At 34.4% G+C, this 15,159-nt stretch overlaps 1 protein-coding gene across 8 annotated transcripts in view; it reads left to right on the top strand.

Annotated features, from left to right (window-relative positions):
• LOC149553163 (thylakoid lumenal P17.1 protein) overlaps positions 1-13,036 on the top strand; it is a 109,114-nt gene extending 96,078 nt beyond the window's left edge. Inside the window, exons 4-6 of one of the 8 annotated variants that reach the window (XR_016353395.1) lie at positions 11,352-11,428; positions 11,537-11,572; positions 12,640-13,036. Coding sequence is in view for 4 of the 8 variants with exons in the window: in XM_089789846.1 (XP_089645972.1) it covers positions 11,352-11,404 (53 nt within the window). In the remaining 4 variants the exon portion in view is untranslated. Of the gene's footprint in view, positions 1-11,351; positions 11,429-11,532; positions 11,573-11,682; positions 11,951-12,639 lie in introns of those variants that run through there. The other 7 variants (XR_016353396.1, XR_016353397.1, XR_016353398.1 and 4 more) reach the window with 7 other exon arrangements.
• Positions 13,037-15,159: the final 2,123 nt, after the last annotated feature.

The raw sequence follows: 15,159 nt of genomic DNA on the forward strand, positions 1-15,159 counted from the left end.
AATGGTCTTCCCCTTTTAATAAAGTGCCACCAATTTAGTATCAAGACTGCAAACAACATTGCATAATCTCTCATCATCCCATTGCACCCTGCAGCCAAGAGGGATTTATTACAACTCATAATATCCTCTTATCATAGAGGTAAATGCAAAGATATATTCTCTTTCTAGTTAGATAAGAAAAATCATAGAATACTTATCACTTTGAAGTTTGATCTCAACACACATAAAAAATGCAGCCCAACATTCATATGATTATTATAGAACTTGTAGAACAAATGTATTACTCAGTATGTTATCATAAAACTAAATGAGAACTGGATCTTCCAAAATAACCTATCAATCTAATCACAGGCTTATGCAAAAAGTCAAGTCAACATACAAAATATATGATTCTAAGAATCAATGAACATAGGTAATATAATACTCAAAGAAAAATATGACCTTTAAATCGCTGTATAAGAAAAGCATCCAGTCTACAAAAACTCATTATTAAAGATAAACTTAACTACTGATTTATAGTAGTAAAATCAAGATTACCAATACTTACTTGAACCTTGATTTCTTATGAGAATAATTTTTTTTTCAAGAAGATAACAGAGCTTGATGCCTCATAGATATACAAAAGTCTAATAAAAAAAAATGACATTTGGTATCAGGCAAGATCATGCACACCATGTCTTGGAAAAGTGAAATGACCTCCAGACTTTACATAGGCTTCTAATAACAGATTATATGTGGTAATGTCTAGAAAATTTGGTTTGAAAACTCCATCTCTCAGCCTCATTGAATAAGCCCTAACTAGCGCAAACAACCAACAAATTATAATAAGTAATAATATCTAGTTGAATGCCTTTGTGCATCATTTCTGCAAATTGGCCCAACAAACCTTCCTATTCGTATTCACTTTGGGCATAGGTATTTATGATAGTATTGTATGCGATAGGATTGGGAGTTATCCTCTCCCTTTTCATCCTGGAAAGCAGATGAAGAGAGGACTTGAACTACCTATTCTGACTATAAGCATTTATCAATGCTGTGGAGGAATATGCATCCCAACCCACACTTTGCTCGGGAGTTTCCTAAAAAATCTCAGAGCATTTGTCAAGTAGCACGATCAAATTCATCATAAGATATGTAGGATAAAATTGATTCGCCCTGGATCACATGGAATGGTTTACAGACTACAAGAGCCCATATCAAATTTATCCTTTGCAATACATGTACCAACTTCTACGCTTCCTTGTCAACAACCTCGTTAGCCCCAAACGCCTTCTTGAAGATAGACAAATCAATATCTGAAGATGGACCCAATTCGCTCAAAAAATACAGAGTCTGGGCTAGAATACGCATCTCTATGAACTTCTGCTTCAAGAGACTGAGAGCACAAACAACCCATAAGAAACCTAAGAAAAACTTAGTCTTGAATAAAAAGACAATCTGAAGCCATTCTTGCCATTTTCTATAATCCCATCAAATGTTCTTTCAAGGTTGTTGTTCCAACTTGAACTCGCATTACTATTCAAGACTTCTTTGGCTTTTTGATTTACTCTCTGAACCCTGTCACTTGATTAACGAAGGTTTATCTAGTTGTCCTCTCTAGTTTGACTTTCTTGTGGAATCCTTATCATGGAAATCTTTATCAAAGTTTATGTCGACTATTCTCATTGCCGACAAAAACTTATGCTACCATGGCCGGTACCTTTTGTAATGGCATATATCATAGGCAATTAGTTCGACTTTCCTCCTACACAATGTTTTCATTGTGATAACTCTTACTTTCTCTCAAGCGTCAATTAATCTAGGCGTTTTCTTCGTAAAGTTCATACCTGATTATGTTTTGTTAATTGAGTTGGCCCACAAGAGAAATATCTAAGACCATAATGAGAAAAATTCCTTTCAACCAGGTGATCGTTTGAAAAACTCAAACCCGAGCTACCTTGCTGCTACAACAAAAGCGCCTTTATCGGATGATCCTGTGTCATAAGATACCATACTTGACTCTAATCGAGATCTAGAACATCTGGAAAAAGATTGCTAATCATATACCTGTAAATTGAGTTCAAGTAGGAGCAAATTCCCTCCTTGATGTGGGTACGCATCACATCTCAAATATTCATCAAATGCTCACACGAAAAACAATACAAATGCAACTTTAGTGACTAATTTCAATAGAACAAAAAAAAATCTCTTAACTTGAGCATTTCAGAATAAAGAGAAAAAACATGAACAGTCTCACTAAATCGTACCAAATAAGATTAAATTTAGAAATAAGATCAATCAACAAATTTAATGTTAGATTCCACCATAAATAGTGTTGAATCATCTTGGTAAACATATGTGGTGGACAAATTTACCTCACACAAGACACTTGAATAATATTTTGCATAGGAGATGAAAATGAAATCAATAAGAGAGGGGATGACAATTACGAATAGTAACTTTAAAACTGATGCCTACAAAATGGCTTGAACGATAGCTAAAATCTCCCTTACTCTATCAAAGGCCTACAAAGATGTGCTATGTACACTTGGCTAAATCCTTCATATTAAATCTGATGTCGTTGAAGACAACAAGCTGTATGATAATGGAGTCCTTTCTTGTTGTGGGGGCTTTCAATTTGAACTTAGATTCATCGTCAGTTTCTAATTTAGTCTCTATCTCCTCCAACTCTCCTTGAAATGGATCTCCTCTGCTTTAGCAATCATCCATTTCTTCTTGTCTACCTAAGCAAACATAAGACTATATTTGTATACTCGATTTTGCAAGTGTGCGGTCAATGAGTTTGCATCGAACAACAACTGCCACAAAAGAAGAAGAAGATCATAATATACAGGGTTAGTAGAAGGATGGTGTGGATGGAGAGCAGCCCAGTGATAGACTTGAAATCATCTTTTCTAGTGAAGCCTATCGAATTCCATATAGATCTTTCCTTACACAGTCACAATAATTGCTAGCTTGAACTTAAATAGTCTTTGAGAACACAACATGTTCATCACACATAGTTGCTGACTTTAACTTCCTATATTATTGATACCTAGCCTAGCTCACGATAGGTTTATCACACATAGTCGATGACTTTAACTTCCTATATTGTTGATATCTAACTTGACCTTGATATCATGTAAAGTTTTAGCCCCAAAATAGAGATAACCAGCAACAAAGAAGCAAATAAACAAAAGACAAAAGAAACAATAGATTTATCCTAGGAAAACCCTTCCACTTGAAGGGAAAAACCCAGCCACACTAGAAAAATATCTATTTTATTGATAAAAATGTTCAATACAAAGATTTCACTTGATTGATTTACAATATACCAAGCAATCATATAAATAGATTGCATAAGACTCTTCATCTTTCACACGAAGGTCTCTTTGAGTCCCAAAAATAAGACCCTTCATATTTCCACTTATACAACACTTTACATCTCTATACACATGCCTCTTCACATGACATATGACACATCTTTTTGCATAATATTAACTTAAATATAATCACATATATCTCTTTCAGCTGAAGATGACCATAACGGTTGTAACACATTTTTATTTCATAAAATTAGAGATAAAGATCTCTGTTGCAGCTACAAACTTCAACAATATCAAACCTTATTGAGTACATGGTGAAAATCATATGTTGACATTTTGTAGGCCATTACTCAGACTATTTGGTGAATATCACATGTTGATATTCTAGAGACCAATACTCATGTGATTTCAAATCAGTGAATATCATGTGTTGATATTCTATAGACCATAACTCAAAGAATTTGGTGAATATTATATGTTAATATCTTGAAGGCTAATACTCATGATATCAAAATGGTGGATATCTTTTGATCAAAGATATCCTTAAAATTTTCCATTCCCAATATTACCAATGGTGTAATATTCTCGTGTTTATGATGCAAGAGTATCCTAGGTATAAGGGCAATCTTGCATCACCCAAAAATATTTCTGCTTTGTCATTTTCAATAAGGGCTATTTTAGTATAGAGTTACCATTTATGAAAATTTACTATTTTTAGTAAGTGGGTCATACGATTTTGGAATGTTTTGATTTCACAAGTGGAGATTCATCTTAGTCATATCAGTTTGCTAGTGGAGTTGTATTGTCATACCATACGTATTGCAAAAGTTATTAAGGTTTTTGTGTAAGAAACCTTTGAGCTGAGATTTGAGGGTCTTAGAGGCTCCAAAACGAGGTCATGCTTGGGCTGATTGGTGCTTGGGCTTGTCAGGCATTGTATTTTAGGAGCTGACAATTTTGAAAGTACTTATAGTTGAAAGTCGGATATACGGTTTGAAAGCTATGGCCTCCGAGAGTTGGGGTACCTAAAACATAACTAGGGCTGACCTTATGTAATAAATTAGGATATAATATTTAATTGGTGTTTTGTCGACCTCAAGGGCTAGGGTTAATGTCTAGAATCTTTTCGGGCGGTAGAAAAATACTTATATAAATGAGGCCCGTAGTGATGTTTAGGTTGTTCTGGATGATAGTCGTAGCTTTGTCTTACAGACTGTTGTAAGGCACTTATTTGGGTTTGCATATTGTAATATTTAATTCCACATTTGCAGCGATAATAAGAAGCTCATATTTTGTTCTCTCAAATTGTGTTGTTTCTCTGTTTTTGTTGTGTGTTGTGGTATTAAGGGGAGCATCCCTGATCAATTGGTATTAAAGAAGGAGTTCTTGCAGAGTGTGTAAACAAATTGTTGATTGTGAGGTAGTTTGCACTAGGACCTTGGTTTGGGTTGAGTGTACATAGATCATTGATTGTGAGGCAATTTTCACTAAGGTTTCAACGAAAACGTGAAAATGCCTCCACGAAGAGAGCGTGGTGGAAGAGCCGTAGGTGTTACACTTGAGGGTTTTAGAGCCCTCCAAAAACAAATGCAAGCATTGGAAGAAAAAATGCGTAGAGGAATAAATCTTGTTGTAGATGAAAGTGAGGGTCAAGGAGAAGAAGAAGAAGAAAATGCCAAAGAAGAGGCAATTTTGAACTCAGAGGAAGAGAGGCTTTTTAGGGCCAGTTCTAAGATTGGAAAAAGACCTAAGTTTGAGGTTCGCACTTTTTTGGGAAATCTTAACCCGAAGGAATTGATCGATTGGATCAATGAATTAGAAGAATACTTTGAGTATGAAGATATTAAAGATGTGGATAGGGTCAACTTTGCGAAGGCCACATTGAAGGTTCATGTGAAGATTTGGTAGTAGGAGATCCAATTGGAGTGAAATAGAAAAGGGAAGGATAAAATCACAAGATGGGATATTTATTCTCGTGGATTATGAGCTTGGTTTGCTGAAGAAAATGCAAGGGTATAAGAAAGCGGGAAGATTATGTGGAGTATACAGTATAATTCTACCGAGTTCTCATTAGAACTGGCCATGCAAAAGCTAACAAGGAGAAAGTTGTTCATTATCTTAATGGGTCAAGGCCAAGTATTTAGGAGGAATTGAGTCTGGTTCGAATGAAAAGTATTGAAGAGGCATACCAGTTTTTCCTAAGAGTTGAGGAAAATTGAACAAGAAGTTTAATAACAAGAATAGCAAAAGAGGTCATGGTTGAAGATCTGGCAGATGGTCTTATGGAGGTTGAAATGATGATTAAAAGAAGAACGACAAGGCTAGTAGTAGTGGACATAACTAGAGGAAACAATTCCAATCGTTTCCATGATCAGAATAATAGAGATCAGAGAGGACAAGGAAGAGGGCAAGGGTCCAATAGAGGAGGTTTTTGTGGAACTTGTTTTGACTATGGAGAAGAAGGGCATAGGGCCTTTGAATGTCCCCAGTGCCAAGGAAGGACATATAGGAGAATTGAAGGCCACATTAGAGCTGTACATGTTGATGAAGATGCCAAATCATCACATTCTAGAGATGTTGAAAGAGGAGAAGTCCTAGTTAACAAAAGAATCCCACTGAGTGGTGAAAATGAACCTAATAAGAGGAGAAGCTTGTTTCACACAAGGTGCAAATGTGAAGATAAGTGTTGTGATGTGATCATTGATGATTGAAGTACCAACAATTTGGTATTAGAAAATATGGTCACAAAGTTAAAGTTGAAGAGGCAGAAATTCCCACGTTCATACTGTATTTCTTGGGTGCAGGATGACCACAAGGTCATAGTCAATGGGCAGTGCCTAGTAAAGTTCAAGATTGGAAGCTACCAGGATGAGGTGCTATGTAATATCATACCTATGGACATGTCACATGTTGCTGGGTAGGCCGTGGTAGTTTGGCAGGCATGCTGTACATAATGGGTGTGCAAATACCTACACTCTGATAAAGGATGGAGTGAAACATAAGTTGAAGCCATTGAAGGATATAGATAAAAATGTATGTAGTGCTGCTAGAGTATGTTTTGTTGATGGAATGAAGTTCCTAGAGGGTTGAGGCATGAGCATGAGCATGTGTTTTCCTGTAATTCCAAAAGATGGGAAAGAAGTAGTGGAGGTACTTGTAGAAGTTGTAGATTTGTTGGAAGAGTTTCCAGACATTGTAATTGATAATGTACTAGATGAATTACCATTAGTAAGGAAGATCAATCACCAGATGGACTTGATTTTGGGAGCCATTTTGTTAATCAAGGCAGCACAGAAAATGAGACCAAAAAAAGTGAAGAGTTTAATAGACAAGTGCATGAGTTGTTGCAGAAGGGGTTGATTCAAGAGAGTCTGAGTCCGTGTGCTGTACCAGCAGTATTAGCATCAAAGAATGGAGAATGAAGGATGTGTATAGATTCTCGAGGTATCAACAAGATTACAATGAAGTACAAAATTCTATCGCCAAGGATGAACAATAGTATGGATTGTTTGAGTGGAGCTATGTATTTCACAAAGATAGATTTGAAGAGAGGATATCATCAAATTCAAATAAGGAGAGGATGAATGGAAGACTGCCTTCAAGACAAGGGAAGGATTGTATGAGTGGTTAGTCATGCCTTTTGGGCTAACCAATACATCGAGCACGTTCATGCCGCTCATGAATGAGGTACTGAATGATTTCTTGGGTAAGTTTGTTATTGTTTACCTAGATGATATTTTGATCTTTAGTAAGACGCTAGAGGAGCATTTGATGCACATTCGTAAGGTGTTTGATGAGTTGAGGGAAGCAAAATTGTTGATAAATTTGAAGAAGTGTAGTATTGTGAAGGAGTTGGTGTACCTAGGATTTGTAGTTTCAGCAAAAGATCTAAAAATGGACCCTGAGAAAGTGAAGGCTATCCTTGAATGGCCTACTCCAAGGAATACTACACAGGTAAGATCTTTTCATGGACTGACTAGTTTTTATAGAAAGTTTATCAGAGGTTTTAGTAGTATTTGTGGACCCTTGACTAAAATAATGAGAGGAGATAGAAAAGAATTTAAGTGGATTGTAAGAGAAGATAAGAGTTTTAATCTGTTGAAACAAAAAGTTATAGAGCAGCCTATTTTAGCACTTCAAAATTTTAAAAAGGTGTTTCAAGTTGACTGTGGTGCTAGTGGTACTACCATAGGAGCTAGCTTCTTCCTAAGGAGTTTGTTTTGTATACTGATCATCAAGCTTTGCAATATTTGAATAGTCAAGGAAAATTAAACCAAAGGCACTTAAAATGGGTTAGAGTTTTTGTAGAGTTATACATTTTGTTTGAAACACAGGAGTGGTTAGTCTAACAGAGTTGCAGGCACTCTTAGTAGGAGACAACTTTTGCTGACAAAGATGCAGATTGAGGTGGTTGGGTTCAAGGAATTCAAGAATTTGTATTTGGAGGATACTGATTTTGGTGAAACATGGAAGGTTTGTACATAACCTATTACACTTGACAAGACGAAGTGGTTGGATTTCATAATCCAAGATGGCATGTTGTTCAAAGGAAGTCAGTTGTGCATCCCAAGAAGTTCTATGAGAGAGAATCTCATCAAAGAAAAACATAGTGGATGATTAGCTGGACATTTTGGTAGAGATAAAACCATTGCTTAGGTTGTTGAGAATTATTATTAGCCACAGTTGCAACAAGATATTAAGAAGTTTGTACAAAGTTGCAAAATATGTTAGATGGCAGAATGAGTGAAGTAGAATATGGGGTTGTATTAGCCTTTACCTATACTAGAGAAGCCGTGAGAAGATTTTAGCATGGATTTTGTTCTTGGTTTGCCAAGGACTTAGCAAGGCCACGATTCTATATTTGTGGTGGTTGATAGGTTTTCAAAGGATATGCATTTCATTCCTTGCAAGAAGACTAGTGTTGTTGTGCATGTAGCAGAGTTATTTTTCAGAGAAGTGAGACTACAACATGGTTTGCCAAAGAGCAAAGTTTCTGATCGAGTTACCAAGTTTGTTGGGTATTTCTAGCATACATTGTGGAAGAAATTGAAGTCAGATTTGAAATTCAGTTCATCACAACATCCATAGACTTATGCACAGATAGAGGTTGTAAATAGGAGTTTGGGAAACTTGTTGAGATGTTTGGTTGGAGATACGCCTAAAGGATGGGATCTGATTCTACCACAGACAAAATTTGCATACAATAATTCCGTCAACAAGAGTACTGGTAAATCACCATTCCAGATTGTATATGAGAGTAGTCCCCAGAAATGCTTTTGAATTGAGGTAGTTGGATAAATTAGAGATTAGTAGTGCTGAAGCAGAGGATTTTGTTGAGCATTTGAAGAACATCCATGAGAAGGTGAGGAAGCACATTACAAGGATGAATACACAATATAAGACTAAGATAGATGAGAAAAAGAGGTATAAGGAATTTTATATTGGAGATGAAGTCATGATTCATTTGAGGAAAGAGAGATTTTTAGTGGGTACATATAATAAGCTGAAAATGAAGAAGTTTGGACCATGCAAGATAATGAAAAGACATGATTCTGAAAATGCCTATGAAGTAGAGTTTGCGTGTTGAACTGAATATTTCACCTGTATTTAACATTTTAGATCTGACAAAGTATCATGAAGGAGGTGATGGTGATGCAATCACAGAAGTGCAATGGAGTATTCGATCAGCTACTTCAACTACAAAGGAGATTGAGAACATATTGGACAATTGAGTTGGTAGAAGTACAAGGAACAAGGAATATGAAGAATATTTGGTCAAGTGGAAATGATTACTTGTTGAGGGTCATCATGGTTGACAAGGGAGGAGGTTATCTGCCTTAGTTTTCCTCTGACTACCTGAGATGTGACAAGGGCACTTATCAAATTACCTTGGGTGTCTGATGCAAGAGCATCTTGAGTGTAAGGGCAATCTTGCACCACTCGATTTTTTTCTGCTTTGTCATTTTCAATAAGGGCTATTTCAGTACAAAGTTACTAATTATGGAAACTTATTAGTTTTAGTAAGTGGGTCTTATGATCTTAGAATGTTCTAATTTCACAGGTGGAGGTTTATCTTATTCATATTAGTCTGCTAGTGGAGTTGCATTGTCATACCATATGAATTGCAAAAGTTATTAAGGTTTTTGGGTACGAAATCTATGAGCTTAGATTTGAAGGCTTTAGAGGCTCTAGAACGAGGTTTCACCTGGGTTGATTGGTGCTTGCGCTTGTCATGTGGTGTAGTTCAGGAGTTGACGCTTTTGAAAAGTACTTATAGTTGAAAATCGGATTTACAATTTGAAAGTTATGGCCTTCGGAAGTTGGGGTACCTTGAAACATAATTAGGGTCAACCCTATGTAATAAATTAGTAAATAATTTTTAATTGGTGTTTTGTCAGCCTCAAGGGCTAGGGTTAATGTCTAGAACCTTCCCGGGCGGTGAAAAATTGGCTGTATAAGTAAGGTCCTTAGTGATGTCTAGGTGGTTCTAGGTGATAGTTACAGCTTTATCTTACAGACTATTGTAAGGAAGACATCCATTTGGGTTTGCATATTGTAATTTGTAATTTTGCATTTGCAATAATAAGAAGCCCATATTTTGTTCTCTCAAATTGTGTTGTTTCTCTTTTTCTGTTTTGTTTTGTGGTATTAAGGGGAGCATCCTTTATTAGTTTATCCTCCCTAGCAAAGAGGGAGTGTTGATATCTAATAGCTTTTGTCAGATAAACTTATATATAATTATATATGAGATGTAATCTATACATGTGTTCATTATATTTGAGATATAAGTTTATTGTTATATGAGAGAAATTAATATAATAATGATATATATATATATATATATATATATATATATATATATATATATATCTATATATATATATATCTGATTAAACTTGTTATTTTATTAATTATCTAATTAACGAATAAACAAAGGGACATGTCTCTTCATGGCTTATTCTCAATATAAATAAGAGATCGCTGTCATTTGGAAAACACATACCAATATGGCAGTGCAAATACATTTGCAGCAATCCAAGAAAAACAACAGCAAGTATATATTGTTTTTTAAGTTTATTTTTATTTTTATAGCAAGCCTCCCCTTGTAATTTAAATGGTTCTAACTACTACCACACATCTATTCCATTTTTATGCTGCATCACAAAGCGTAAATTAAAACACTAATAGTTCATTGGCATTTCCTTTCTTTTATTGTAATTTTAATTCTCTTAATAGAACCCTTTTTTGTACAAATTTGTTCAAGTAAAAGCTTCATGATGTGACTTGATTTTATTCAAGCATGCTTTCTATCTGCAAGATAAATCATCAATCGAGGTATTCAAGCTTTTTATAACAGATTGTCATTTATAATGCCTTATTCCCTTGCCAGTTTATGAATGCTTGTGAGTTTTTGCAGACCTATGCTAGGTTGCATGTTTGTTATCACCTAAAAATATCAATCAATGAGAAAAATTGTACTATAATAACGTAATTTGTTCGCATTTGATTTTGTTCTTAACCTTTCATCACTGAACAGTAGTAGTGGCCCTTAGGCTCAGTTTTGAAAATCAGTGTTTGGTATCTGTGTTTATGTGCAGATTTGTATCTGCAATGCATACAATTATACAAAAGAAAGGGATAAATTTATTTATTCTTTGTACAAATGCATCCTATTCTACTTAGTGGAACAAATAATTTCACCAAGGAATCACAAAGAAATCTCTACATAAATGGGTCAGAAAAAGATTGAGTCGGTGCCAAGAGGCAGTGGTTCAATGATCTTTGCAATAATATTTGATTTTGACTCCACGTTTTGAATAATTCTTGGAAGCTTCTTGCTTCCTGTAAATATTAGTTAAAGCATGTATAACTTGACATTAATGTAGTGGTTATTCTTTTGGTTGTTTTGATGACCTTTCCATTGAAGAATTGTGATTGCAGTGATTTAAGTGACAAGCTGACAAGTTTTCCAGCTCATTGAAACCTTTTTTTGGGAATAGTTATGATGGATTTTTCTCAACATATTTTACATTGTGAATATTACAGGTCTTATACTTTGCAAGAACTGTAGAGGTTCTGGATATTCACGACGCTTGTGAGTGGAAGGTTTTTGTGCTTAAAAGGTATAGAAAAGTATTAGAATATGGTAGTCAATGCCTTGTTCGTGCTCAATGTGTTTGCAAGATAATTCTAAATGGACTTAACTTGTACTTTGGACTTGAATCAGGCAGGCTTCCACAGATATGAATCTTGTAAGTACATATAAGGTATGGAATGTTCCTTAATTTAAACATGAATTGTGGATTTATGCTTTTTATATGGAGAGGTCATTAGAAATGTTCTTGGGAGTTTTCTAAATTATGTTGCTCCTGTTCAGTTAACTGGGTTTTCAAAAAATGCAAACATGAGATGTGAGGAAAAACAATTCTTGCTGCAACTAGTAGGAAGAAATGTGGAGTGCACATTTGAATATTTGCTTGCTAAGGCCAGTTGCTTGTATCATAACTATTAAGCCTCATAATTGAAAAATCATTTATTGTAAATTTATCAAGCTTTATTGATTCTTTGGAGTTTAATAGGTGACTCGTTTATTATTTCAAGTTGCACAGGGAAAATCTAATTACAAGTCAAATGAGTTTTCATAATCCTTGTTCATATGGACTTTTTTTATTATCAATATACCAAAGACTTTGTGATTTTTATTAATATGCAGCATATATGCGGAGCATACAAAACAATGTAAAATAGAACTTTTTAACTTAATTATTTTTTGGGATTGTGTCCTTAGTTTTAGGCCTCGTCTATATTGCTTCAGTCTTTTCTTTGGCCTAGTTTAAATTTTGGTTTGCAGTTAATTGCTGTTATTCTGTTGTGTTTTACTTCTTAGATTGGTTAAATATTATTGAAATACTTTGACTATTTTCAAGTGTTTTATTTATTCTGTTTGGTTTCAGATATTAATTTGATGAATTTCTTTGGAAATCCTTGAACAAATTGATCTTATGGTGCACAAATTCAGTGCTGATTTTTCCCCATTTATTTATAAGTTTATCTCTCTTTATGGATACAATTTTGACCGTGCCATCTCTTGGGTTCTGGGACATGCACCCCAACATGAGCCTCATAAAAAATATAGGTATCTTAAGTGTCTCTATTGTTCCATGCCCCTAAAGTTTTTTTGTGTGGAGGATTATTAAAAGTGTTACCCAAGGATGTGTTTTCTATTGACTAAGGTATTTTAACTTGTGGCAAATCAATGGGTAGGGCATTCAAGTTGTGTTGTTCACTACTAATATCTATCATGTTGACTAATTCCAGCCAACTACTATTGCAGGTGGGAAACCTGCAAAAATCTACTTACCTGAAGGCTGATCTGGGTTTAGGCAAGACATTTATAATATAGATGATATGTTTCTTATAGGAGCGTATCTATTTCTTATAAATCCTGTTATGATTAGCATTCCTTCAATACTTTGTAGGAAGACTTCCAGAACAAGCCTTTCTCCATTGTACAACTTGGTTGACTTGCAAAATCTCAAAATTTTGATTTAGGTACCTAAGCAGTATCGAGTATGTTTAGCATACTCAGCAGTATCGAGTATGTCTAGCATAAATTATTGCTAATTGATGCCCATTTGACAAATTAACAAAAAATCAATGTTTGACTATTAATTTTGAATCTATTCAGTAAACAATAATCATTATAACCAAACATTAACCATTCCACAAAATTGACCAATTCAATTGAATGAATAAAATCAGAACTGAAATCAATTAATTATTGTCTTCATTAACTGGATAAATGTTAAAGTCATGGCATTAGATATAGATCAAGTTTAGATTGTATAATTTTTCCATGGAAAAACAATTCTGGTTTTGGGCATTCAGTTGCTTTATCCTCTACCTTCCCATGTCTTGAGAACTCAAACAATTTGTTTTCATCCTGGGAAGCTTTACATCTAGCTCGAACTCTATTCTCATTGCTCCAAATTTTTTTACAGTACTCTCTGGTTTTGTAAAATTGGAGGGAACAAGTGTTCATGTTTTGAAATAAGCTCAAATAAATTTGTTCTTGGCATTTGTTTTGAGTTAGTCTGTCTTGAGTACACTTCCAGTTGTATTCAATTGCTATATTCGTCTTGCAGATATTTGGTGGGATTTGGAAATTTCTAGCTTGATTCTTTTGTTACGTTTAGGCTAGCTATGATCCATAGACCTCTTACACTTTGTTATTCAAGCTTATTGATTTGTTAAATCCTACATGCTTCTTATTCTTTTCCTTTAAACACCAACATATTTCTATTGAGGATTGTTACACTTGGGAGTGAAGATCGAAAAAGACAAGGTTCAATAAAGCTTGATAGAATAGTGATCCACAATACCGTAACTCATTCCTTGTATAATTAGTCAATTCAACAATTGGACTACAGTTCAATAAAAAAAATGTAAACATGGCTATTTTGATTTAAAGGTGACGAATTTAAGCATATTTTATAATGGTCTACAAGTTGTCCTAAAAACAAGTCTAAAAGTTAACCATTTAGTGAGTGTAAACATTTCCTCAATACACTCCAGAATTAGGCTTCATGTAATTTCCCCTTTTTAGTTCACCTTGAGTTGTAGTGAGGATTAGCCTATTAGTGATTTTTTTAGGCTAATCAGTTGGTTAGTCCTGATGGTTGAGCTAGAGGTAATTTTCCCACTGTAGTGGTAAGGGATGTTTAGGGTTGCTCTTCGTTTGGTTAGATTGATACACTTACTATTTGTAATTGCTATTTCAGAAAAGATAGTTATTATTTTGAGCAGAGCATCTAAACAATTGGTAGTCTCATGGATTTGTGGGGATATTTGTTAAGTTTCACTAAGTTTATATCGTATTTAAAATAAATTTCCTTTCTCAAAAAATCTTATAGGTTGAATGCTTGAATATTACAGATTTGGTTATATATATATATATATATATATATATATATATATATATATATATATATATACATATATATCAATGTGATATGTGGCAGAAATTACAAATGTATGCATGGTAACTTCTGAGATAATGACATGCTTTCAATCACCGAACTGTATTGTTAATTAGACATTTTTTATATTAATTGATTTCGATATTCAACAAGAATGATCGATTGGATATATATTCATATTGGAAAGGCACGAGGGTGAATGGGCATGTCCCCAAAATGGAGACATGACCATTCATCATCACATCTCTTCAATAATTAATTATATATAACAACTACCAACTACATATTGACATCACCATAATAACGACTTATATGTTAGTAATTAGCCCGCACATTTATCATCTATAATCAATTTTTATTATTAGCGATGAAGATCGGCTAATGTACATTAAATACAAGCATGTTGAAGATCACAAAAAGATGTGATTTAGAATCCAAACAAAGCATATATCGATCAACAATATGATGAATTAGATTTGAAGAATATTACTTGAATGCTATATATATATATATATATATATGTATGATCACAGAGTTGTCTTGCCAAAGCTACTTACCGCAACACTCCATCTTAGGTAGGGAAGACAAGGTGTGTGTGTGTGCGTGCGTGCACAAGTGTGTGTGTGTATTTCAATATGCTCACCTTATTTGGAAGAGTGATATCACCCAACTCATGATATTAGTGGATATAATATGCTTAAGAATATCAAGTCACACAATATTCTTCTTATATATATCCATGTTATGGTATGTGCATTGACATCAAGTCTCATGATGTCTACCATAATAGATCATGGTATATCCATAGATAGTAGCTCTCATAATATCTTCCATGATAAAGGAGCATAAAGATCTTCAAGTGATATCAAGTCTCA

Source organism: Cupressus sempervirens, chromosome 6, assembly GCF_028749045.1.
Source record: "Cupressus sempervirens isolate cs-2001-9-10 chromosome 6, ASM2874904v1, whole genome shotgun sequence".
NCBI lineage: Eukaryota > Viridiplantae > Streptophyta > Pinopsida > Cupressales > Cupressaceae > Cupressus > Cupressus sempervirens.